Source organism: Hippopotamus amphibius, chromosome 8, assembly GCF_030028045.1.
Source record: "Hippopotamus amphibius kiboko isolate mHipAmp2 chromosome 8, mHipAmp2.hap2, whole genome shotgun sequence".
In the NCBI taxonomy this organism is placed as follows: domain Eukaryota; kingdom Metazoa; phylum Chordata; class Mammalia; order Artiodactyla; family Hippopotamidae; genus Hippopotamus; species Hippopotamus amphibius.
The window spans coordinates 130576949-130603251 of NC_080193.1; the positions used below are offsets into that span (position 1 = coordinate 130576949).

The window sequence follows — 26303 nt, forward strand, 5'->3', positions numbered from 1 at the left end:
GGACTTTAAAAGGATTAAATTGAGATGTATATATACAAGGTCAGAATTTAGAAATAAAACACACACTCAGCAAAGTGTCTTACTTACTGTACTTCTGAAAGACAAATCCCTGAACCTGGACACTTCAGTCACGACAGGGTAGAGAATGACAATGACAGGTATCTGGAGTGGCTTCCATTCTGTAACCTTTGTCTCTCCTTGTGGGTTGAGTTACAGTTTTAGCACTTTAAAAACTGGATTAGGCCAGGCATGGACTTGTGGAGGGAAAGGAAACTTCAGAGACCATTTACTACATTTGTTTTTCATGCTGTAAGTGGGGAAACTGAGGTCCAGGGAGGTGATATGACTTGTCCAAGTGAGTCAGAGGAAGAGATGAGTCTAACATCCACGTTCTTTAGATGATCCTCTTTTTACCAGTGCAGCTCCTAGAGATAATATTTAATCCAGTTTTCCCCCTTTAATTTTGAAAGCAGTGTTCAGTTCAGGGAAGGAGAAGCAAGAAGCCCTGAAATGAAATGCACTAAGTGATGAGAGCCAAAGACATATGAGAGAGGGGGCGTGAGGGTAGGGAAGGAACACTTTAGGGAGTTTTGAAAAAATGAAGTGAAAAATCTGAACAAGATTGTGTGCGACAGGTGCTGACCAGCTAGCAAGCTCACCATGGAGAAGCTTGAGGACAGATCCCAAGCAGTGCCATGCTGTTGTGGACAGACATGGAGGTGTAGATGGAGAGGGATCAGTTTCTAAACAGAAACTGGCTGACGGACCACCCTGTCTAAAGGAGGGAAGTAGCACTGTCTTATTTTTTCATTTTAACATTTTATTTTGACTTAATTTCATATTTATAGAAAAGTTGCAAGAATAGTATAAGGAATTCTGTATATTCCTCAGCAGCTTCTCCAAATATTAGCAATGTACACATTTGCTTTACCCTCTCTCTGTGTCTCTCTCTGTCTTTCTCTTGGTACATGTATACCGATAGTCATACATGCATACAAATACATTCAATTTTTTTCTGAACCACTTGAGAGTCAGTGGTACCTGATACTCCTTTATTCCTAAATACTTCAGCGTGTGTTTCTTAAAAGCCAGGGCATTCACCTATACGACCATAGTGCAGTGATCAAAGTCAGGAAATTAATGTTACAATAATGCTATCATCCAATGTATAGACTATACTCAGATTTTGCCAATTGTCCCAATGACATCTTTTAAAGAAAAAGAAAATTCTGGATCATACATTACATTCAGTCATCATGTTCCTTTAATCTCCTTTCATCTGGAACAGTTCCTCAGTTACCCTTTGCGTTTAACTTTGAAGCCCACAGTCAGTCATTCTGGAAGAGGTCCTTTTGTTTGGTTTATCTGTTTGGTTTATTACATTTATATAATAAATATAATTATTTCCTCATAATTAAATGCAGATTATGCATATTTGGCAGGAAATCTGCAAAAGTGATGTTGTTTTCTTCCCCGTGCATCCTATCAGGAGGCACATGCTGTCAATCTGTCTGATGACTGGTGATGCTGACTTTCATCACTTGGTTAAGGTGGTGTCTGCCAGATTTCTGCCACTGACCTTTTGTAATTAATAAGTATCTTACGGAGATTTACTCCAAGACTATGCAAATAGCTTGTTACTCCTTAAGCATTCACCTACTAGTTTTAGCATCCGTTGAAAATTTCTGCCTGAAACAATGATTATTTTGGTAGCTGCCAAATGGTGATTTTCTGCCTTCATCATTCCTTTTATATTTATTATTTCACATTTTATTGCAAGGAAAAGCTTACTTTGTTTCTTTCTTCCTTCCTCCCCCATTTCCCTTCCTTCTTTCTCCTTCCTTCCTCTCTCCCTTCCTTCCTTTCTTCCTTCCTTCATTTCCTCCTTCCTTCTATCAATGTGGACTCATGAATTCTTACTGTATTCAATATGTTATATTCTTTCATCATCATTATTTACTTTGATACTGAAATTGTCCTCAATTTGGCACTGGTTTAATTTTAAAGCCTTGAGAGTAACAGACTTCAAAATGAGGACTTTGGAAAGGAATGTATACTACTAAGGGTTATATAAAGAAAGTTGAATGCCTATGAAAGAACAATAATAACTCTCCCTATTACTGCTATTTACGAGTGCTTTTTGTGTGTCAGATGAAATACGGTGTGCTTTGTACACGTTATCTCACTTAACTTTCATGACCTGGTGAGGTAATCATTATGTCATTTTTATCTTCCATTTAGAGATGAGGAAACAGAGGCTCTGAGAAAATAAGTAAGTTCATCAAGATCTTACCCTTAGTAGTAGCAGCAGGTCTAGTGGACCACGGCCCCTGCTCTCAACCACCAGGCAACCCTGCAAATGCGTGTGGAAACCTCCAGGAGAGGAAAAGGTCTTAGAAGAAAGGCTGCACTGTTACTGAGGGTAGCTGGACATTTGTTCTGGGATCTATACAGTCATCTGCACTTTTTGCATTTTTACAAATGGAGCATTTGGAAACTGCCTACAAATCTGTCATTAGTCCAGAAACTTCCCTAACCTGGGTTGTGGAAAGCATCCAACCCTGCCTAAAATCCAGGGAGGAAGGCATAAAGAAAGTGCTCATTTGTGCCAATGTCAGCTGGCACAGATCCAGAAAGACATGAGTTGGCCAAGTTACCAGGGAGGCATTCCCATGAGTCAAGACAAGTGAAAGCCAAATGCAGGCAGGGAAGAGAAAACTAAGGGAACAGCAGAGCAAGGATTCTTAAGAAATTAAATATCTATTCAACTCTTGCCATCCCAGGTGAAGACAGGGCTGCAGAGCCCTCCCCCAGGCTGACATACTAGATCCTTCTTCCTGCAACAATACCAGCACCTCCATCACCCCTGTGCCACCACTTTTATCATCACATTTCAGGTTCTATGAGAATGAGCTTGGGTGAAAGACATTTGTTGCATGCTAGTGAAACTAATTCAAACAACCATCCTGCCCTAGAGGGAAAAGCACAGTTGAATCTGAGAATAACATCCTTACCCTCCCAGGAGGAACAAACTAAATGTAAAAGACAACAAGGTGCTTCCTGCCAGTCAGTAAATCCAATAAGCAAAGAAGATGCCTCGACCTGGTGCTGGGCACTTAACAGTCAGCCGGACTCCCTCCACCTGAGAAAGGCCATGTGGTTCTCAGAGCTAACAGCTGCCAAGCAGAACCCCTCAGATTAACCCATAGGTGGTGTTGAACCACTTCCCATTAAGATATTTGCAAAACAAACAAAAATGATAGCCCCATTCTGAGTGCTGGGAGCCGGCCAGGAGCTCTGGCTGTTCTTGTTGACACAAAGAGCTCTCCAGGGAGGGTCTGGGCCAGAGCGCGGAAGGCCGCTCCTGCCTGCGTCTCCAGACTGTGTTGATCTTAGGCCATTAGAATCTTGGTATCAGGGACTGTTTATTATCTAATTTCCCAATCACAGCAGTTGCTAGAGCTCTGGTTCACCAGAGCTCTTTATTCCTCTCTCTCTCGCTGGCCTGCACCATTCAGATGAAAAGAAAAAAATTCAGCTCTCCTCCTGTTATGTCTACTCATCAAGGGGACAAGTCTGAGAAGTTACTAAGATGCACACAGAGCGTGTGGCATTACCACTGTCAACAGCTTCTGCGGCAAACACTCGCTCAGGTTCCTTCTGAATTTAAAGCAACCTAATGCTTTAAATGCTAATGGGAAATATGCTGGCATATTTGTGTCCCACAGGCAGGAGCAAACAGCCATTTAATTCACAAAATACACTCGGAACTGAAACACTAATATTTTTTCCTTCTAACCTGGAAAAGAAAATGAAATAAAGTTAAAGAGGCTGTGGACATGGGCAAAGTTAATCTTCTTTCAACCTGAAGGATTACAGTCTCAGTTTCTTTAAGTGTTCATAATGAAGTGCTTCCATCTAGAATTCATTTTTACCCAAATATTGTTTCCTGTAATATTTGCAACTGGAGCAAGTTTTCTTTTCTTAAGTTTCTTTTCTTTCAAAACAGCCTATTTTTGTCAAAAACTCATTCTCAGCTTGACTATAGCAAAAGTCTTGATGAAGATACAAGAAAAGTAGATAGCAGAGATGTGCTGAATTTCTAGAATTTCCTATATTCATAAAATGAGTAATGTAGCAAGGGAACAAGGGATGGCAAAATGGTCAGAAGAACCTGTCAGATTTTGTCATTACTTGAAATAGTTCTTTATATTAGAAACCAGAACTTTAGAGATAGAAGTATCAATTCTATAAGGAGAGAGACAAAGAAAGAGAAACTGAGAAAGAGAGAGAGAAAGAAAGAAAGAAGGAAAGGGAGAGAGCTAAAAAGAGGTTGAGATTCCTTTAGAAAAAATAGAGGCATTATCATACTAAAAAATTGACTTTTTATAAAAAAGAAGAGAACTGCCTGACATTTATAAAGTTAGAGAGCAGCTTTTTAGACTCTTGAATATCTTATTCAGTTTTAGATGATGTTTCTCCAGATAAATGTTGCTGGACCCAAGTTCTCTGTAAATGTGCAAGTTTTCCAGAGAGAAAGTGAATCCAACTTCGCAGAGCTCAAGCCATCACGTGCTGACGGTAAATGTGCTTAGGGACAGATTAACATAAGCACAAAAGTCTGTCCATAGGTGATCCCATTAAAGACCTTAGTGGCGTAGTGTAGTAACCTCAGCTATGTATAAGATGTGCTGGACATGTCGGAAACTGGTTCTTGTGCCAAACTGTCCAACTGTCCAAATTGTTTCTGGACATGCTCCATCTTTGTCTGAGGTACCAGACACAAAAACACTGCCTTGAAGTGTAGATCTCACATGGGGTGGGGGTGGCCAGGGAACCCAAGGCAAACATGTGTTCTAACATCACTTCTGCTTAAGTTCACTATGTGCTGGTTTCTGGCAACTTACCTTTAAGATATCAACCACAGATGGCCACCTGCCAATATCTCAGCTTCTAAAGAAAATACGTAATTAAGCATTTTCCCAAACTTAGGGCTTATTTTTGAATTAGGAAAGTAGATCCACTACAGAACTACACAGTGTTATTGGCATCTCCCTTCACTTATTTTGTTAGCACTGTTGGCTTTTTGAGAAAGTCAGCTTCCTACTTTGCCAAAAATTAATTATTATGTTCAAGTCAAACTCAAGATAAACAGGAAATATTTCTTGAGGACAAGGTAATTAAATTTAGCTTTGGACCCAACAGAAATAAAAATTCAAGGAGCACATTTTCTTTCATTCATTCATTCATTCATTCATTCACCAATTACTTTTATTTTATGCCTATAATGATTCAGTGAGTCATACAGAAATAAGTGACATAGTTTCAGCCCTGGAGTTTATTATCTCATGTAGAATATAGTAATAACAGCTAACATTTTTGTGTACTTACTACATGCCAGGCAGTTTTCTAAAAATTTCCTGTGGCTTAGTCTCACAATAGCCATATGAGATAGATACCATTATCAGAAATATGTTTAACTTGCCCAAGGTCATTGAGCTAGTTGGACACAGACCTGGGCCTAGAAGAGAAGCTATCTGGCTCCAGAGTCTGTAGCCTAAGCTATTTCTTCTGCCTGCATGGAGCCCCTGTACATAGGGCAGGAATCAAACTCAGATGCTGGCAGGGCCAGGCCATGAACTAAGCAGGCCGGTGTGTTGGTATCAACGGAAAACAGCCTCTACTCAGTTCTAAGAGATTGCTGCTAGATACTCCAACTTTTCAGGAGCTATCAGAAATCTGAATTGTTATATGAAATATTTCTATTTTTGTATGTTGGAAACTAATTGAGAATTTCAAAAATACTGTTCAGACCAAAGAAAATATGTCTGCAGACCATATTCTACCCAATGATTGTGGGTGTACATCTTTTGGCTTGTAGAACAAGGTCCAAAATATTCATGCAGCTTTTAAGGCCTGCCATATCCTGGCTCCCATCTGCCTTATTCCTATAGTAGTTCTCCCTGCATCACACCACTCCCACCCCACCCTCAGTGTTTATCCAACTGGACATCTCACCCTCCCCAGAGTGCCTCCCACCCCGTACATCCTGCCTCGGGACCTGGGCCCACTCTATTCTGCCACCTGGTCTGCTCTTCCCCTGGCTCTAGCCTGCTTCAAGGCCCTGCAGGAGGTGCCACATGGGTGAGACCTTGAAGGATGGTTAAATATCAATAGGTAAAGAAAGAACTGGCAAGGGATTTCTACTTAGAAGGAACAGCATGAACAGATATATAGAAATAGGAAAACAAAAGATGTTGAAAACCAAACAGCTCCAAATATTTTAAAAGGCCTCTGGCCCTTGGAATCTGGTCCTATAAAGAGAATTCTGATTGCTGACATCCTGGATATCCATGGTCCTTCTAAAAGAGTCCTTTGCCTGAGGATCACTGATGATTTACGGTTTGTTGAAATAGTTCACATAAATATTTATGTACAGCCATAAGCAAATCCACAGGAAAAAATATAATCCAAAACAGACTTTTCATTGAAGCTCCTTTCAGCTGGTGATAAGGTTTCTGGCTTCAAAAAGGTTTTGAAAATAAATGTGACCAATTAATATTTTAAACATCTAGAAACTCTAAGGAGGCTCTAACAATCAAGGAAGTCCTGAAAGTTATCATCTGAGGGTGTTGCCAGTGAAGCCTGGCCATCTTGCCAAGGGTGAGTCTTGGGCCCAAAGTCAACCTCAGATTTATCCCTGAGAGAAGAGCCAGGAACACAGCAAAATAGAATTTGGCTCTCAACTTGAGGCTGAGAGTGAGTGTTGTTCTAAAGTGTTGGAATGCTCAATATTTATTTTAGTCCACAGCTTTGGAGCTAAACCAGAGGCGTCTTGAGTCTTCATATCAGGTTAGCCTTACAGGAACCTTTTACATACCACCATTTCTACTACTACTTCCAGCCTCATGACCAACAACAGCCTGCCAACATCTTTTACGGAGCATTTGTTATGTTTAGAAGTGTGCTAGTTCCTTTGCATAGATTATATCTAATCTTTACAATTATTCCCTTTTTGTGCAGCCTAGGGTACTGCTGTTGAGAAGGATGAAAGAACTTGCCCACGTCTCACAGTTTGTAAATATAGTTAAACTAAGATCCAAACCTAGGTCTGTCACCTGATTTTCTGCTGGAAGAAAGTAACACTCAGCATCATAAGCATTTCATGAAGGAAGGCCACCACCCCTACCTCCTCCCACACCTGCTGCCCTTTCCCCTCTGGTGCCCAATGGGGCTCCGCTAATGCTTTCCCCCCCGCACTGACTTGGCCACAGGGGTGGGAACTCTGATGGAGGGCACTAGGCCCCTGAGGGAGTGAAATGAAAGCGGAAGGAAAAATTAGCATGGGAATTGAAGGGTGGGAGAGGAAACTTCCTCCCAATACTGACGTGGAAAGAAAAGTTTTGTTTTGTTGAATCGTCCTAGCACTGCCACGTATTTCTACAACGAACACCCCCCCCCCGCCCCCGCCACTCCCTGCCACGCAGTCTGTCAAGATATGTGGCAATCTGTGCTTCACAGCCCACAGGAAAATCTGGCCCACAGTCAGCCCTGATGGAGAGGCTGTTTCTCCGGCTCAACAATTCTGAGGTCAGCCCGACTGGCTCCAAGCCCCAGGGCCACAGGGATGACAAACGGGAGAAATACGTGTTCGCGTTCCCTCTTGCGAGGTGCCAGCTCCCCTCGAGCTGCCTGAGTCATGAAGGTTCCCATCTCTCTGAGGCTGAATCCTCACTGAAGTGGCCCACGAGGAAGCAGCTTCTCTGGGGGTGTGGGACGAGCTGCCGGGTGAAAACATCTGCACCAGCACGATCCGTCTCCTGCCTGCCTCACAGGGGCACAGGCGAGCGGTGCTAAACAATGGCAAAGTAAAAGCCTTGGGAGAGCCCTGCCACGCGCAGGCCACGTTAAATTAAGGGCATAATCCTCACTCTTGCACTTCGCATTCAAACGGAGGATTACCATCACGGGAACAAAGCGCACAGTACAAAAGGCGACTCCCATTCTGTCGTTCACTGTGCACAGCTACAGGCTCGCACAGGAAGTGGAGCAGAGAAGTGCCCGGCCAGCCACCGCCCTCAACTTGCAACGTGAGGTTTCCTCCTTCCCAGCCAAGCGAGCCCTGCCCGACCTCGCACCCGTGGGAACACCTTTCCCGTGAGGCCAGAGGCTTTCTCCCAAGATGTGGAGTTGAAGTTTTCACCAGTCACAGGGTGAGAGTGGGATGCCAATCAGAGTTTACTCCTTAGCTGGTTGCGATTTAAGATCTGCTGCAACGACCGTTATAGAGAACATGGAATAGAAAAAGCCCTGGGCTAGGCATCTGGAGCCTGGAGAGGCAGCAGAATGTACTGGTTAAAAGCGTGGGCTCTGGAGTTAGACGACCTGTGTTCGAATCTTGACTCTGTCACTTTACTGACTAGGTAACAATGGCAGGTTCCTTGTACTCTCTAAATGTCAGAAATTATAACATGTGCACCTCTCCCATAGGGTTGTTATGAGGATTAAGAAGTTGTTAATGAATATCAAATATTATTTGTTGTTATTATTGTCGGAGACAGAAGATCCAGATTCCAACCCCAAACCTGCCATTTATCCTCTGTGACGCTGGGGGACTCCCATGCTGGCTGCCTGGGGCAGGAGTAGGTAAATCTGATGCCTCCAACCCAGCACTGGACTCTGGTCCAGCACTTGGGAGCTACTTGATTAGACTTCCCCACGTTCAGTTTACTCACTGAAAATGCCACTCAAAAGACTAGGGTGTGAATCATGTGAGATGACTGTGGGAAAGACTTGCCATCGCCATAAATGTTGGGTGAATCAGAATGATGACCGCAACCCATCCCTGTCATTCTATTCTCACAGTATTTCTTGTCATGTCTGGGTCTTCCTTATAAACTCTTCCCTCTGACTTTGAGTTCCCTCCTTCATTCCCTAGTACCTATCTGCTTCCATCGCTACCACTTCAGGACTCTTCTGGAACACTTTTTTGGTTGCTTCTCAAACCCCTTTATTCTTTGCTTATTTTCTCCTGCAGAAGCGGAAAACGCTTACTTTCCCAGGCTCCCCTGAAGCTCCCCTGCGAGGCCATCTCTGCAAATTCTAGCTGATGAGATGTGAGGGGAGTGTCCTGGGGACTTCTGGGAATGGCCTCCCTCCTGACAAATAGAGAGAGACTCCTGAGAAGTCTCTTTCCATCCACCTCTTCCTTCCTGCTTTGGACAATGCCACGTGAACAAGTGGTACTTAGCACGCTGCTTCAGCCACCTTGTGCCCGTAAGTGGGGGCATCGCTGACGTGCTGAGACAGCAGAGCAAAGAGATGGAAGGAGCCTGTGTCCACATCCCTGAGTAGCCGACCCAGCACTGGAATTTCTGTCTTCAGACCTCTTATCCTGAGGGATCCCTGACTCTACTGAGTTCTGTTACTTGCCGCCGAGAACACCACCATCCACACGACCTTCTTGTCTCTCCGCTTCCCCCACCCCAAGACTTCCTTCCTTTCAATACCTAGGTCGACCCACAGAGCATTGATGTGACCGTCAAACACAGAGGGGAAAAATGGGCCCCCAGCCCCCTGGGGCAGGGTTGCCCTGAAACACTATCTGATGCTCTGTTCTGGGTCCTGTTGCTGCCACTACCACTTAAAGACTGAGCAGGAAGAACATCCCTCTCACAAAAATCTAAGTTCTGAAGCGTGGCCTTGGAAGTCAGCTTGACAAACTTATTGAGACCCACTGCGTGGACCGGAAGCAGGAAGAAGGAAGACTCGGCCCTCTCCCTTGAGAAGCAGACCTGCTAGCCTATGGTCAATTACACCATCAGGCAAAACGTGAAGAGTCACAGAGAGTGATACACCAAAGTGTGGTCTGAGGACCCAGTCTGCGAATGCTACCACTTACGATGTCATCGGGAGCTTGTGCCAGGATGCAATCAATTCATTCGTGGGGGTGGGGTCGGTAGCAAAACTTTCTCTATGAAGAAAGCAGTGGATGCTTTGCGTTTAGATACAAGCTCATTATTTTGTTGTGAGCCAGCACTCTGAGCAGTACTGTCACACATGGGCTATGACAGTTCAAGGAGTGTTAAAGAGAATTAACGTCTCTGTGGAGAAAGGGATATGATGATGCATCTTGATGAAATAGGTAAGAGCTGAACAGAAAGGCGTGAGCAGAGAGAACAGAAGTACGTACATTGGTAGGAACAACAGGAAGTCTGCTTCCAGGTAGCCAGAGGGTGCACTTAGGGCCATACAGGAGGTGAGTCTGCAGGACAAATTGGAAAGAGATAGGGAGAGGCTTGCAATAGCAGACTGAGGAGTCTGAACCTCTTTTGGTCTAAAATGGGAAGCCATTAAACTTCTTTGAAAAGTCAGAATGTGCTTTAGGACCATTGATCAGGTGTCAGAAATGAAAGCTGGTCTGTAAAGAGGAGAGAGGAGAGAGAGAGAGACAGAGATAATGATGGGCTTGGGCCAGGGAAGGATGCTAAGCAAGTGCCTGGAGGTGGAGTTAAGCGAGAGGTAGGGATCAAAAATGAGCACCAGGCTTGAAGACCAGGTCACAAGAGAATGTTTGCACCACTCACAGAAGTGGCAAGGTCAGGTGAGCTGGCGGAGGTGTCTTGGTGGGCTTTTCTGCTGAGGCTCTGGTACGTAGATCAGGAATCCATGGGCAGCAGGAGGTGGGTGTAGGAGTGCGGAGCTCAGAACAGAGATCTGAGAATCACACTCACTCAGCTGAGAGTTGGTACCAGAATATGCTGGTGAGAGAGAATAACATCCAGGGGAGAAGTGGAGAAAGAAGAGAGTCAAGGATTTGGAGAACTGTCTGCATTTCAAGGTGGGTGGAAGAGGAGGAGGATAAAGATGGAGGACATCTTGGAGAAAGAAGATGAGGACCATGGTGCTGTAGGAACCCACGGAAGAGTGTGATTCAAGGAGAGCACGGCCCGTGGCGCTGAGTGTTGTAGCGTCTGATGAACACGAGGCTCTTGTGACTGGGAGCTGAGCTTCCCAAGGAATGCTGGAGGGATGTGGTGAGGGCACAGATTGGATTTCAGTTTTAGGGAGGGAGGGGCTGGTGAGGGAATGAGGCAACTGAGCTGGATGCCAGTCTGAGGAAGTCTGATGGTCAAATAAGGAGAGGGAGGGACAGGGCCAAGGGCAGGCTTTTGTTAGAGGCAGAGGAACCAGCAAAAGGGGAAGAGGCAGCAGAGAGACATGTGAAAGCAGGGGCTGGGCCACCTGATGGCAGGAACACCACAGAGGAGTGAGCCAGGGAGAGAACCTACGGTCTTTCCACACGGGAGCAAAGGAAGAAAGGACAGCTGAATAGAAGGAGCGATTCTAAGGTGGAGGGAAGGGAGGTGGACGTTGCTCACAGCACTGTCCTGATAGTCTGAGTAAAGTTAATCGTCAGCTGAGGTTGACAGGAGTCAGGCTGGGGCTGGAGCCGTTTCCCAAACGGGTTCACTGACTTGCCCAAGATCAGAGAGTTGGAAAACGCTAGCTTTAGGACCAGAACCCAAGTCTTCCACCTGCCAAGTTCAATGGTCTTTCAGCTGCAACAGAAATTCTAAACTTTGTTATTCTAACATGAGATATTAGGTCTATAACATTTCATCAGGTACCCTTAAATGAACTATTCTGACTGTTTAGGAAAGTGCAATCTGCCCTCCACATCCACAGGTTTCATGCAAATCCAAGGTCGGTTGAATTTGTGGATGTGGAGGGCAGACTGTACCACGACATTTTATATATAAGGGACTTGAGCATCTGCAAGTTTTGGTGTCCTCAGGGGCTCCTGGAACCAATCCCCACAGTTACCGAGAGACAACTTTACTCTACTTTAAAAGCAGTTCCAGCAATCTGAGAGCAGTCGAGAAGTATTGAGAATTTAATTTGTCAAGTTTCAAAATATTAACAAAATGTTTCAAAAAATTAAGAATTATTTTTTAAAGTTACAAACCAAGACCACCTCTTTTTCCAGGTGAAAAGATGCAAAGAACCTTCTGATGACCTGCTTATTTCTCCAAAATCTTGGAATAAACTTTTAATTTGAAAATGATACACCGTTTTTGCATTAGCTTAAGCCCACAGTTTGTTGTTTTTTTAACCTCAGGACTATTGTCAATTTATGCTAGCCAGTTCTTTGGTGTGGGGACCTGTCCCTGTGCACTGTAGGATGTGTAGCAGTATCCCTGGCCTCTACCTACTAGATGCCCTTAGCACAAACCCCTCTGCGAAAAGTTGTGACAACTAAACATATCCCTAGAAGGAGAGGGGGGGAGAGGGGCAAAATTGAGAACCATCCCAGCTGAGAACCACTGCTTTAACCTAATGAGGCCAAGTACAGGTTACACTATGAGGAGAATCCACAAGAGAGGGCTGTGTTCAGGTTAGCCTGCAGAACCAAGACTTTTGTTCCAAGAGTAATGACTCTGACATGGGAGAATCTGATGGGCAACACTTTTCGGCTCCAGTCTCTCCAACTCACCAAAATAACACAGCGAAAGAAATACTTTTGTTTCATTATCCATTGGAATGAAATCTTATGGATAAGACTCACCAATTTTTCTCAGTGATAACAGAAGAGCTGCTTGAAGTCTCTGCATGGCCATTGCTGGATTCTGCTTGTGGACTGCTTTTATGATCGACAGAGCCCCTTGGAACTGAGAGAAAGCAAACAAGAACTTAGAGACTAGGGATAAATTCAGAAGTAGGCAGGGTTCGATTCCAATACCCATCTATACTCTCCGCAGCACCCCTCTCCCCGTCCTAGTGCTGCTCCCTGACTTTCTGCAGCCTTTGACTAGGACACAACCTCAAAACTGAACTGTTCTGTAATCACAGGCCTTGCTTGGCCCCACCCAGCAAAATGAGTAAAATAACTCATCTTGTAGGAAAACAAACTACCTCTCTCTGGCAGTAGATATAAACAGTGGACAAGGACAGAGGTTGGAGGCACCCAGGTGAGGTAGATGGTGAGAGTCGCTGGAATGGCGCTGTGCTAGACAGAGCTGGGAGACCAGCCTCCAGTCCCGGCTGCACTGGGCAGGGCTGCCTGCTGCTGAGGACAGTGGTCATGGAACACTGTCACTGGCTTCCCTGGTGGTGCAGTGGTTAAGAATCCACCTGCCCACGTAGGGGACAGGGGCTTGAGCCCTGGTCCGGGAAGATCCCACATGCTGCGGATCAACTAAGCCCGTGCGCCACAACTACTGAGCCTGTGCTCTAGAGCCCACAAGCCACAACTATTGAGCCTGTTTGCCACAACTACTGAAGCCTGCGTGCCTAGAGCCTGTGCTCTGCAACAAGAGAAGCCACCGCACTGAGGAGCCCACGCACCACAACGAAGAGTAGCCGCCACTCGCCGCAAGTAGAGAAAGCCCCATGCTGCAAGGAAGACCCTACGCAGCCAATAAATAAATAAATAAACTTTAAAAGTCTAGTCTTTAAAAAAAAAGAAACCCTGTCACACGTGGGTCGGATTACTGTCACTAGGGAATCATTCCAGGAGGAACTCAGTTTTCTACTGTGACTAAGGACAGTTTACTGATGAGTTTCTCAAGGGGGGGGGACAAATACCGCTCCCCCTTTCCTGTGACCATGGCAGCCGTGCCCGGTCCATCACGGCCTTCTTCTCCTGAACCTTCATGCGGCTTCACGTGCCTTTCTTACCCAACGCTTCACACCAGTGGTTCTCAAAGTGTGGACCCCGCATCATCACAGCTCATCGAGCACACGTCACGTGACGCATCAGCGTCACCCAGAGACTTGCTAGGAAGGCAAATCCTTGGGGGCTCCACCCCTGACCTGGACGACTCAGAAGGTCTGGTGGTGGAGGCTGGCACTCTGTGTTTTAACAGGCCCTTGAGGTAATCAGGATCCATGCTGAAGTTGGGGAGACACGGCACCAGGTCAGCAGTTCTTAACCCTGGCTGTACATCAGAATGACCCAGAAAGATTTTAAATACATTGAACCCAACTCCCAGAGATTCTGAAACTGATCTTTGTGTGGGGCTGGCATCATTTTTTAAAAGCTCCCTAGATACCGTTAAGGTGGGGCCAGGGCTGAGAACCGTAGCTCCATGTAGTCACGATCAGTCCATTAGGGCTGGAAGGAGACTCTGCACCTGTTTCCTATCCTTATTTTAGATAACCTAGAAACACCCAAACCAAAATACAACCAGCGAAGATAATCTATACATCTGCCAAGTGTGACATATTGTGGAAGGTGCATAAAATATAAAAGGTTGATGCTATAATGATGGAACATATAACATAACAAAGATGGGGTGCAGAAAAAGAAATGTAGAAATCGATTTGTTTTTGTGTTGTCTATTCTGGGAAGATTATGCTCTGATTCTATATTATTGGTTTGGTTCCTTAGGCATATTTATCTCTTGTGCAGAAGAAATGTAATTTTTTTTCACAATCAGTGGTAGATAAGACCATCTGTTGTTATTGCTATATTGCTATTGCTATAAACACCAAACAGATAAAGAGAAAATTTTAAATGGAACATTATTACATTTTTATTATTACACACACACACACACACACACACACACACACACACACTATGACCAAACAGTGAAACAACAATATTAAAAGAAGGTGGGAAAAAAAGGAGAAATGAAGAAAAGTAGCTGCAGCCTTTTAGAATTTCAGCAACTGATCCCCTCCCTTCCCGTCCCTGCCTTCTCATGACTCGTGATTGACGAACTCCTCTGGTTAAAGGGCCAGGCAGCTTCCCCTCCTGGAGTTTCTAAAACACTGCTTGGCCCAAGCTCACTTGTAATACTGTGATAAGCAACATAAAAGCAAGAACTGACATAAGAAGAAAAAAAAGAAGCCCACTTCAGGGATACAATTTTCTGTTTCCTTATTAAGAAGGAGAATCGACACAAAGTATATTTAACCTTGTTCTCTGGCTGAATTCAGCAGCACCAAGGGCTACCATTCCCCGATAGAAGCCCAGAAGGTCTTGCCCACGTGGGAAGCTGAGGTTGCTGTTGTCTGCACCTATTCTGAGATCCTCAGTATGGAAAGGAGCAGGAGCAGTTTACTAGCACTTCAGAGAGGAAGAAGCACAAGCAAAGCTAGGAAAGACCAGCAGCCCCTTTTGGTCTGGGGTTCGCCTTAGGAAGGTGCTGTGTCCACCACCAGGAACAGGAGGCAGCAACACCTTCATCTGGAGCTTAGCCAATGCCCCCCAGTTACTCTGCCAGGGTTTCCAATAAAACCCATAGACTTTCTGTTCGTGTAATGGAAGGGAAAGCTCATTCCTTGTTTCTTATTCACTTTCACTTCAGTCATCAAAATATTGATTTTTCTAGAGTTATTTGAAGTTTTAAAAACCAAACAGAAACTTACAGAATATTCTTATTAAAGCTTAGGTGACGTCTGCTCCTCCATCCCCCAGCTTTGTCAGAAGAGTAGGGAAAAGGATTTGGGTCAGAGTAAAGAAATAAACTTAAATAAGAAGGAAGTAATCATTACGTTGTACACTGGAAACAAACATATTATATGTCAATTACACCTGCTTTTTAAAGTTTTTAAAAAGCAAATAAAAAATAAGAAGAAGGAGGTTATCAAACCACTAAGTTCAAAGCAAAATCCTAAATTGTCAAATATTCTAAAATATGTCTGGTGACAGTTGGAATCTCCTGGCATCTCTCTGGTGAATTAATTGTTAAACAAGGAGCATGGAGAAATAGATATATGAAGAAAAGCAGTCGAGTAAACCAGGGTGATTCATTCTAAGTGAACAGATCAGGTTAAAAGATTTAGATGAGTGCCATGGCTGAGAAAACTGAATGATGAGCTTCCATGGCAGAAATGTTCACAAGATGCCAGACTTGAGGTATGTGCAGGTGTGACAGCAGAGGTTCCTCCAGACACGGGTCTCCTGTCTTCAGGGAAGCAACCCTTAGTGTTCTGGTTAAATGGAATACAGAAATACCTGGGAGGGACTTCCCTGGAGGAGTCGCATCCTTCCAACGTCAGGCTGAACTCTAGAGCCACTCATATTTCCCAGGAAAATTGAGCCAGTTCTTCACTGGACCATTTTGAAATAAGACGAAAAAGCATTTGACCATCAGGAGTAAAAAAGAAAAGAAAACAACATAGCAGGTGTTGCAAACTCAAAATGCCTTTGGGTCACTCAGGTAACACAAATGTATGCAGTGGCAGGCAGAGGGTGGGGAGCGGTGGGGTTTGTAGTGAACCGGAAAACATAAACCTAAAAACATTCCGGTTCAATATTTAAAAAAAAAAAAACCCACCAAAAAAACCAAAAAAACACTGTGTCTGGCCAAACAAAACATACTTGTGTGCTGATTACAACAGGAAGACCTCCTATTTCTGAATTCTGCTAGGGAGAAGGGGTCTAGACTACAGGTCAGTAACACCTAGACATCCTTCTTTTGAAAATGAAAAGTGTCTCACAGTCTCCACTTCCAAGTCTCCTCCAAGAAACACTGCTGCTCCTGAGGCTCCCCCCCTTCTTTCTTCCCCCAACTCCCTAACCTCCTTGCCCCCAGCGAAAGCTCCAGTTGTATATTTTCTTGAAACGTAGGCTGGGCAGCAAATTCCAAAGGAGTTGGATGTGCCTAGAACCTTGTTGCCGGGCTTGGAGGATAACCTGTAACTACAAACTCTGCCGTGAAATCCAGGGCAACTCAGTCTCACTTTTCATACGGTGCTAGCATTAGCACTGAAGGTATTATTTTAAAAATCAGACGTCCAGGGACCCTCCAACTGAAAAAAAGGAGGAGTCTAATATTTTTCAAATGTTTGAAAACCACTGATTCAGTCCAATTCTCTGATTTTTACTATGATGGTAACTAATGGAAGGCTTAGACCAGACACCCGGGTTTTAACTTCTTGTACACAGAGTTCCTTCCCCCCATGACGTTCTCAATATGTTCCAGTATCAGGATGTTAGAAAGATCTTCCTTAAAAGCTAAACTTTCATAGGTCTTAAGGCAAACCAGATAGAAACATGTTAGCATCTGCTCTAAGAGGATGGGTTGAATGGAGGCAGTTGGTAAGGAGAGCTGCAACTAGACCAGTTTCCCCAGAAAACAGGTGACTGGACACCCAGGGCAGCTGCAGAGGGCTTGAGCTTATCTCTGTCTCCTCTCTCCCCTTCCATGAAATCACCTTGCAGGGTCCCCTGCAAGGCTGCCCTGAATGTAATCAGCTGTCACCTGTAGGGAAAAAAAAGAGTGCCCGACAGAGGGTCCATATCAGGGGATCATTTCTAGTTCCGGAATCCTCTCTGGGGTGTCCACAAATACAGGACACCCATCCCAAACCTCTAATGACCTCACTTTGTGGTCGCCAGGCTCACTGCAGTCTTGAACCTGGACAGTTCCCCCGGTGCCCCTTGTGACAGTGAGGTGTGCATCACAACTTTGGTCGGAAGGGCGTCCTGCGGAATGAAACAAAACAGGATCTCCTCAAGGGAGCGCCCTACACCCAGATGAATTTCCAAAGTGGGGGATACAGAGCAGCCAGGGAAACCCACGGTTTTCTTGTGGTTTGAGGCTCTGAGCTGATGAATCTCCCCCATGGATGGTCCTTATTTTGAAGATTTGATACCGTCTGGTTGTGAAAGGACACAACCATCGGGAACAGAAGAGGTTGTAACTGTGCTAGCTGGACTCCCTACTAGCTGGGTGCCATTGGGTAGGTTGGGTAACCTCTCTGTCTCGATTGCATTAGTCAAATAGGGAGCTGGGTGACAAACAGAGGTCATGAGTGCACCAGGCCAGGGCTCCTGGTTTGACAACTGGATAGCTTTCCCGTTGCCTGTCAGCTGTACCACCTGAGAAGTAAAAAGAGGGACAAGGCCTCCTCCTTCCCTCCTCACCTCTCCCTTCCTTTTGTCTTGCAGTCCTGTTCACCAACCTTTGTGGGTCCCCAGTCAACGACGATGTCAGGGAAAAGACAGGTTACACACTATTCTTAGTTGAGGAACAGCACCAGTGCCGCTCTTCATTGTCCAGTCAGCTTACTTCGTGTTGATAAATACCTAAACACTTCTCTACCAAACAGCTGATGGCCTGGGTGGAAAAGCACTGAAGGAATGTTCCTGGCTATCACATGTCTTCTTCCATGCTCCACAACCCTCAAGGTCACAATGGGCTGAAGATGTTCCAACATCTCAGACCACCTCAAGAATCTGGAGGGGCCAAGGTCTTTCCAACTGGACCCCTTGGCTTTAGAAGAAACCATCCTGCCAGGGGGCTCCTCCTTTCCACCAAGGAGACAGTCTTCAGGCTCTGCCCAGAGGCGTCAACCCTAACTCTCCCATCTCCCTTCTCCCTGGCCTGTGACTAGACCCTGTTCTCTCTCGTCTGTACCTCCTCCTGACTCTGGCTGCTTCTAATTCTGCTGGCAGTGCTTCTAGATATACCATATCAGCATATTTGGGATCTCTGACCTTCCTCCTTTTTCATTTCCTCAGAGGTAGTTTTTCCCATCCTGTCCCTCTCCCTCCTTCTGGATGGCTCTCCTGCCTCAAGCAGTGCCCTCCCACATCCAGCCAGGTGGCTCCACGTCTCTGCATTCCTTTTAAGAGGCCCAGTAAGCATTCCCATGTTAAGTGATGCAGGCTGCCTCAGACCACGCTTAGCAAGGCACACACAGCCCCTATCCTCATGGAGTTTGCATCCTGACACAGAGAGTGAGAATAAAAAGAGATGTCTACCCGGAAGCTGAGAATATGACCTTGCTTGGAAATAGGGTCTATGCGGATATAATGAGTTTAAAATGAGGTCCTACTGGATTAAGGTGATTCTTAAATCCAATGATTAGTATCCTTATAAGAAGGTCATGTGAAGACACAGAGAGACAGGGAGAATGCACGTGACAACGGAAGCTGAGAGCAAAGTGGTGGACCTACAAGCTAAGGGATGCCAAGGATTTCTGGGACCCACCGGGAGCTAGGGGAGGGGTGTGGAAAGGATTCTCCCTCAGAGCCTCCAATGGAAACCAACCTCGCTGACACCTTGATTTTGGACTTCTAGTCTCCTGAATTGTGAGAGAATAAATTTCTGTTGTTTTAAGCTACAAAGCTTGTGACAATTTGTAGTCCTAGGAAACTAATACGAGGAGGGGGAGCTGATGGATGTTAACGGTTTACACAGAAGGAAGAGGAGAAAAAGCTCAGGTACATGGATTCAGCTTGACTTGGCTAGCAAGACGGGGATGGGGCAGGGAGAAAAACTAGGAACAGGAGCTGGGAAGCGGCCATTATTTGTACTTGACAAACACAAATGTATGAAGTACTACGTTCCATCCGCTGTCCTATGCCCTTTACAAAAATTAACTCATTTAATCCTCGTAGGAACTCTAAAAGTTAGAGACCACTATTATTCCCATTTTACAGCTGACAAAACTGAGGCATGGGGAGGTTAGGTGATTTTCCCAAGAAAGTCACACACAGCTGGAGAATGGCAGTCAGGGTTCAAACCCAAGCAGTTTTGCCCTAGAGCCTGAATTCCTAAATATTACACGGTGCAGCCCATTTATTGAAACATTTAAAAATCATTAACCCCCACTGCCCTATTTTTTTATTTACAAATGGAAATAAAATTCAGACTATTTCATTCACATGCGTGGGCCTTTGAGGGCCCCACAGATCAGCCGCTGCAGGAGGAAGCTCTGGCCTGGCCTGGTGTTTGATGACCCCCCCCCCCCAGAGGGCAGACCCAGGCATTGCTTCCAGCAGGGACCCTGTCTGGGTAGGGTTCCTGGCTGGCGACCGAGGCTGGGTGAGCTTTCCTGCCCTGGTCATGGACCTGACAAAAGGTGCCTACTGTACCTGGCACAGAGGGTGCGTACAGATGAGGCATGGAAGCCCAGCCCTCCCCTTCTCACCACTGCAGGCCAGTGGCACCAGGAGCCAGGGTGGCTTCTGGCTGGAGTGACAGCTGGTCAGCAGCCATCTCATCAGAATTGAAAGAGGCCAACTTGTGGGAGGTCCAACAAGCAAATGCCACTAAAAGTGGCACAAAGTCGAATTCTTTTCTTAAAGAATAGAATCTCACTGACACAATTTTTTTTTTTCCTACAGCTGTATCAGAAACTCTGGCCTCTACCTCTACCACACAAAACAAATCTAGTCATTTTAGGCCTAGGAGAGCATTTTCCACTTTGATTCTCCACTATTTAATTCCAGTCATTATTCCAATCAAACTCTGACAGAGCTCAAAGAAAGTCTTGCCTGGGAACTGCTTTCCCTAACTTGGAGGCCAAGGAGGGAGGCTTCCCCTCACTCTAGAGATCAGTTTCTTGCCTGTCCTGGAGCATCACTGAGGAATTTCTCTTCCCTTCAAGCTTCTAGGGACCGTCACTCTCTTCTCTCCTGACTCTAAGCAGCCTCAGGTTGGATTCATTTCTAAGAATTTATGCCCTGCCTGCTTCCAAAAAGGATTGCAGGGGGGAGCTTCATAGATCATTTGCTCCTTGTGGCTGTGTCCGTTGGCCCTAGCTCAGTACTCCTCTCAAGCCTGTGGTAGGCGTGTTGGTCTTGGTTCCATCTGAGACGGTCCCCCTTGCTGAAAAGTCTGTATTTTTAGAGCAGTTGCAGGTTCACAGCAAAACTGAGGGAAAGGTACACAGATTTCCCATACACCCTCTGCCCCAACACAGACACAGCCTCCCCTTTATCAACATCTCGCGTCAGTTGTACATTTGTTACAATTGATGAACCTACACTGACACATCATAAGTACCCCAAATCCGTAGTTTACGTTACAGTTCGCTCTTGGTATTGTACATTCTAGGAGTTTGGACAACATGTATAACGACACGTGCCCACCATTACAGTATCGTACAGAGTATTTTCACTGCCCTAAAAATCCTCTGTGTTCTGCCTTCTCATCCCTCCCCACGGCTCCTCACCCCTCGACAGCTACTGATCTCCTTACTGTCTCCACAGCGTTGCCTTTCCCAGGACGTCGTATCGTCGGGATCATACAGTACGTATTCTTTTCCGATGGGCTTCTTTCACTTGGTAACATGCGTTTAAGATGCCGTCATGTCTTTTGTGGCTGCTAGCTCACTTCTTTTCAGCACTGAAAAATGTCCCGTTGTGCAGACGTGCCGCGGTTTATCCATTCACCTACAGAAGGATGTCTTGGTTGCTTCCAAGTTTTGGCACTTATGAGTAAAGCTGCCTGAAACATCCCCGTGCAGGTTTTTGAGTGGACATCAGTTTTCAACGTCTCTGGGTAAATACCAAGGAGAACGACGACTGGATCATATAGTAAGAGTATGTTTAGTTTTATAAGAAACTACCACCCTCTTTTACAACGTGGCTGCACCATTTTGCATTCCCACCAGCCATGAATGAGAAGTCCTATTGCTCCACATTTTCACCAGCATTTGGTGCTGTCAGTGTTCCAGATTTTGGCTATTCCAATAGGTGAATAGTGGTATCTCACTGATCTTTTACTTTGTATTTCCCTGATGATATACGATGTGCAGCATCAGACTGTCTTCCCCTCTTTTGAAGGAAAAAAAATCCAATATTTTTATGCTTTTTATGTGGCCACCCCAGAAGCATCCAGCAGAGTGTTCTGCGTGACAGGATGTTCAGAATACGTTTTGGCGGAAGGATGGCAGATCAGGAGTCAGGCAGTCTGAATTGCAGGGAGGTTTTTTAGCCACAATCTGTAAAATGGGGTAAAATACCCACTTACTTCTCAGGGTTACTATGATAATTATAGGAATAAGGTTAGTGGAAGTCCTTTGTATGAATGTATGAAATGTAAACTGCCATGCAAAAAGTATAAGATGTTATAAAAACAAGTATTTCTATTGGTTCTATCAAGAAGGAAACAACTCCTACCTCTAGGATCATTTTGGCTTCTTATAAAACAAAGTTATTTACTTTCCTCTAAATTTTTCTCAAAAAGACAAAGTTCTGAACGTTTATAGTAGCTTTATCCATAATCACAGGAACTGGAAACAAGTGTCCTTTAGCTGGTAAATGGACACAATTGTGGTACACCCACAGACCAGAATTCTGCTCAGCAACAGAAAAGAACAAACTACTGATAAATGTAACAACACTGATGAATCTCAAAAGCATTATGCTAAGTGAGAGAAGCCAGACTCAAATGTCTATATACTCTATGACTCCGTTTATGTGACATTTTGGAAAATGTAAAATTATAGGGACAAGAAAACCATTCATGGTCACCAGAAGCTGGGGGTGGGGGAGGGATGGATGACAGAACAAGCGTGAGAGAACTACTTGGAAGTGTTCTTTTTCTTGATTGTGGGGGGGTTATCTGACTATATGTGTTCATCCAATTTTATCAAACTGAGTTTTACTGTATGTAAATTATACCTCAATAAATCTGCCTTCAAACAGTTACCAGTATTTAAAAAAATAAAAGGATAAGGCTTCCTTATCCTCAAACAGAATTGTTCCTGGACAGCAGGCTGCAATTGCTTTTGACCCACTAGGAGGAAAGTCTGGTGGGGAGAGCCTTGCTGTCGACCAGGGACCCTTCACAACCATTTGCATCACTGACCATAGCTGGTTTTGACACTAAGCACTTGGCTCAAAGTCTGTGAAATTAGCAGGCTCTGGCCGCTTGTACATCTCACCCGTCACAACTTTATTGAGGAGAATGGCTACCAGCTGTCACCTCTGCCTCCGCCTCTGTGCCTAGTGATTCAGACTTCATGGCCACAGCAAATCAAGCCGTGATCCTGCTATGGCTCTTCGTGTTGAGGTTTGAACTCCTGGCCAAATGGCTGTCGCTCAGCTGCTATGCTGCCAATCGCCCGTCACTGTGGGTTAAATGTGAGAGGCTCACCGACATCTTCCAACTCTTCAGACATCTGAAAGGCAACTTGCTTTCCACACCAGCAGACAGCACATCTGAGTGATATTTAACTCCTGGATTTTAGAATTTCGGACTTCTGGAAGGAGGTGAGGAGGAGACTTGCTATTTTATAGAACAAGCTGCAGAAGGGCCTCAAACCCCTGAGTGGGAAAAAGGATGTCAGGAGCATACTACCGAAGTCGGAATAATTTTGAGATCACTGAAAAATGCAGCCACATAAATGAGCCAAGCTCTCAGCGCGATGGAGCATAGCTCTTTATAAAAACAAAACCACCTGAAAGCTTTCACATGCTATTGTTGTATTTTAATTTTTCCCGGTCAGATAAGCAAGACATAAGTTGAGATTTGGAAAATTCTCTCTTTTATAATGGCTTTATTATAACTGTATTTGAGATTTGACAGGTACTATTTTTTTTCTCTCAAAGTAAAATAGTTTCATCTTTTTGAAGTTATTATTATTCTAATCATAGAATGGTATTTCACAGACTGATTTTTCCTCCCTCAAGTTAAGTTCATACTTAGGAAGGGGGAACAGAGAGGAAATTAGCTCATACTGAGTATCTGCCACGTGCCAGGTCCCATGCAGGATGCTTTGTGTATACTATCTGCTATCATCTTCACAACAGTCCTGAGAATTAGACCTTAATGAGTCCCATTTTATAGCTAAGGAAACTAAGGCTCAGAAGTTAAGTAATTTGCCCCAAACCATATGACAAATGGTGTTATAGTCAGGATTTAAAGTCAGTAGTTTTGACTCGAAAGTCCACATGGTTAGAATGCTATATAAAACTCTCCCCAAAGCTTTGACTGGTACCCTATGTCCATGGGCTGTATCCAAGATGGAAACCAATGGTAAAGCATGTTCTACTAGAAAGAGAAGACTCAGAAGAGGGCTCTGATATCAGTCATTAAGCTCACGTAGCACATAAGGGGAGACAACTTATGTAGGACATCTGTGCTTCTGTTTCATTTGCTTAGGGGAAAATAAAATTGGCTTTCTACACACAGGAGTCTTTTGAGGAATTAAAGCCTGATAATTCTTGCCATAGCACAGTTAATTTTTCTTCTAAATGTTTCTTTACTATTACTTGGATAGAGCCCAATCACTAATAAGGGTTATAAAATGTGATATCACATTTTACGATTCCATGTGGAAAACACATTAAGGACATAAAGGCGACTTGAGTGTGCTGCTGACACCACTATTAATCAATTATTATTGACCATAATGTTACTTCACTCAGTGTTGAGATAGTAAAGATACCATTTTGGGCACTGCCTTTTGCAGCCAGATTTTGGAGCTCTATATGAGGTCCATAATGGAGGAATTGATTCCAAACTGAAGAGCGAACCTAACCATGGGCTTGCTCTGAAATTTAATCTTGAGTCCTGGGGTGCCAACTGCTGCACCAAAATTTCATCTTAAGCATGTCCATCCAATGTCAGTATGATGTCAGGCGCAAGTGGACCTCAAAGCCACACTGGCTTTGCAGCTTCTTCTCTGTGCGTTACGTGAAGAGTACCCTGCCCTCTGGGTGTTTAATTCTAACACGGGCAATAATTTGATTCCATAGCAAAGGACATTTCTTTGCATCACAAGTTATTTCATGGCAAGAGTTCTATTGCTTGTGCCCTGTGAGGTTTGGCAGAGTCCATTTCATGTGTGTGTGTGTGTGTGTGTGTGTGTGTCAGTGTGTAAACACGTGTATTTAATATATTTAAACACACACAAAACACATACAATCTGGGTCACAACAGATTACACAGAATTTAGAGTCTGATGATATGATATGCTACTCAATTTTACCACTGTGCTTTGTATCCTGCGTTTTGGGTCAACATTTTATTGTACCTCATTTAAAGTCCATCTACTGCTCACTGATTTGTTCAAATGAACCATGCACTTTTCAGAAGACCTCCAGAAGACAAGGAGGCCCTGGTGCTGACCATGAATAGAGCCCTCTGACAGAAAGCCTTAGGTAGGTGGAACAGGGTAGCTGTCATACAACCTGGCTTGCCCATCCAAGCTGGGGTCACTGAAGTTACTAACAATGAAAGCAACTAACTTAGGGAATTCTGTCAAATAAGGAGATAGCTGTTAAAAGCTTGGAAGTGGAAAAGGGCTGGCAGAGTCCATTTCTTGACTGAAACCTTGAAGCTACAGGCCAGACCTCCTCTCTGCTATAAACCACTTCCTTGAAGCCATGCTTCCAGGGCTCTCTGTCTGTCCTGACCCTGCCCACGGACAAGGCACATTTTCCAAAGTAAATCACAATGCTTATCCTCCCCCCTGCCCCACAACATTTTCCCCTCTAAAACACTGTACCTGTGGTTATCAGAAACCAGCCACAGACCTTTATCTACAGAGAGTTAGAGAAAGCCAGGTGGTGCAAGCGTACTCAGCAGGACCTTCGCGTAAGCCTGAAGGGCTCCCTGCCTTTGGTTCATCAGAGCTTTAGAAGACAGTGGAGCTAGTGTGAGTTCACAGTTCATCTCAAGCTCAGATGCTCCAGTCAATTCTTTTCCCCAGATGTTGCTTTACTCTTGTGTGGAAATGGCGTAACACTCCAGGAAAGGAGAGGCAGCTGGCTCCTGCTAAGAAGAGTTTGGAACCTGTCTTCTCTCACATTTTGAAGAATTACATTTTTCCTGCAAAATGACCAGGAATCTTTCTAAGAGATAGAAACGGAGTGAGTGACGAAACAACAGAACAGAGGTAGAATGACGAACAGAGATACATAAAGGAGTGATAAAGGGCATCCTTGTTTTCCTTCTGTCTATTCAAAGTGGTACATTCTCTTAATGGTACATTCACTTGACTTTACTGTTTGGCTTGTGATCAACAATCTGCTTATGTACAGATTCATCAGACTGAAAAATATCTACCTAATTATTTTTACCTTCAAGAAGCATGGCCCATTCCAATGTATATCCTCAGCTGTATTTTACACTGATTTTGACTCTTTGGAGTTTAACAGAACTCCCTTCCATTGAGTGTTGACATAATATAGAGTACCTGATTATACAAACAGCGTCCATTTGAGGGAGAGCATGTTTTTTAGCCCTCCGTATTAAAGATGGAAAATTTGAAGCCCTAAACTAAATCCCATTGTTCACCTTGGTAGTAGCTGCAGCAGAAAGCAGGTACTTAAAGAGTAGTTGAATAAGTGAATGAAAGAAAGAAGTTTCCTAATTTAAAGTATATTGTCCTGCAAACCTAGGGATATTTCTGGAAATCTAGTTCCAGGAAATTACTGCAACCACCTAGTCATTGCCAACCCACCACAATGTTAAAGGAACCAGCCTTTCAAAGTTAGAAAATACTAGGAGGAGGTCTTACCCCGAGAGAGGTTTAAAAGTTCAGGCAGTTTTAAATACTAAAACTTGGTTCTGTCACGATGTAGGGTCAGATTTCTAAAAGAAGTT

General features: G+C 44.4%; 1 protein-coding gene across 1 annotated transcript in view; it reads right to left on the reverse strand.

The window, feature by feature from the left end:
- Positions 1-26303, reverse strand: part of MYO3B (myosin IIIB) — a 471877-nt gene that overhangs the window by 93759 nt on the left and 351815 nt on the right. Inside the window, exons 31-32 of the mRNA XM_057747118.1 lie at positions 17335-17440; positions 12569-12664 (exon numbers count right to left, since the gene is read on the reverse strand). Coding sequence (XP_057603101.1) covers positions 12569-12664; positions 17335-17440 — 202 coding nt within the window. The remainder of the gene's footprint in view (positions 1-12568; positions 12665-17334; positions 17441-26303) is intronic.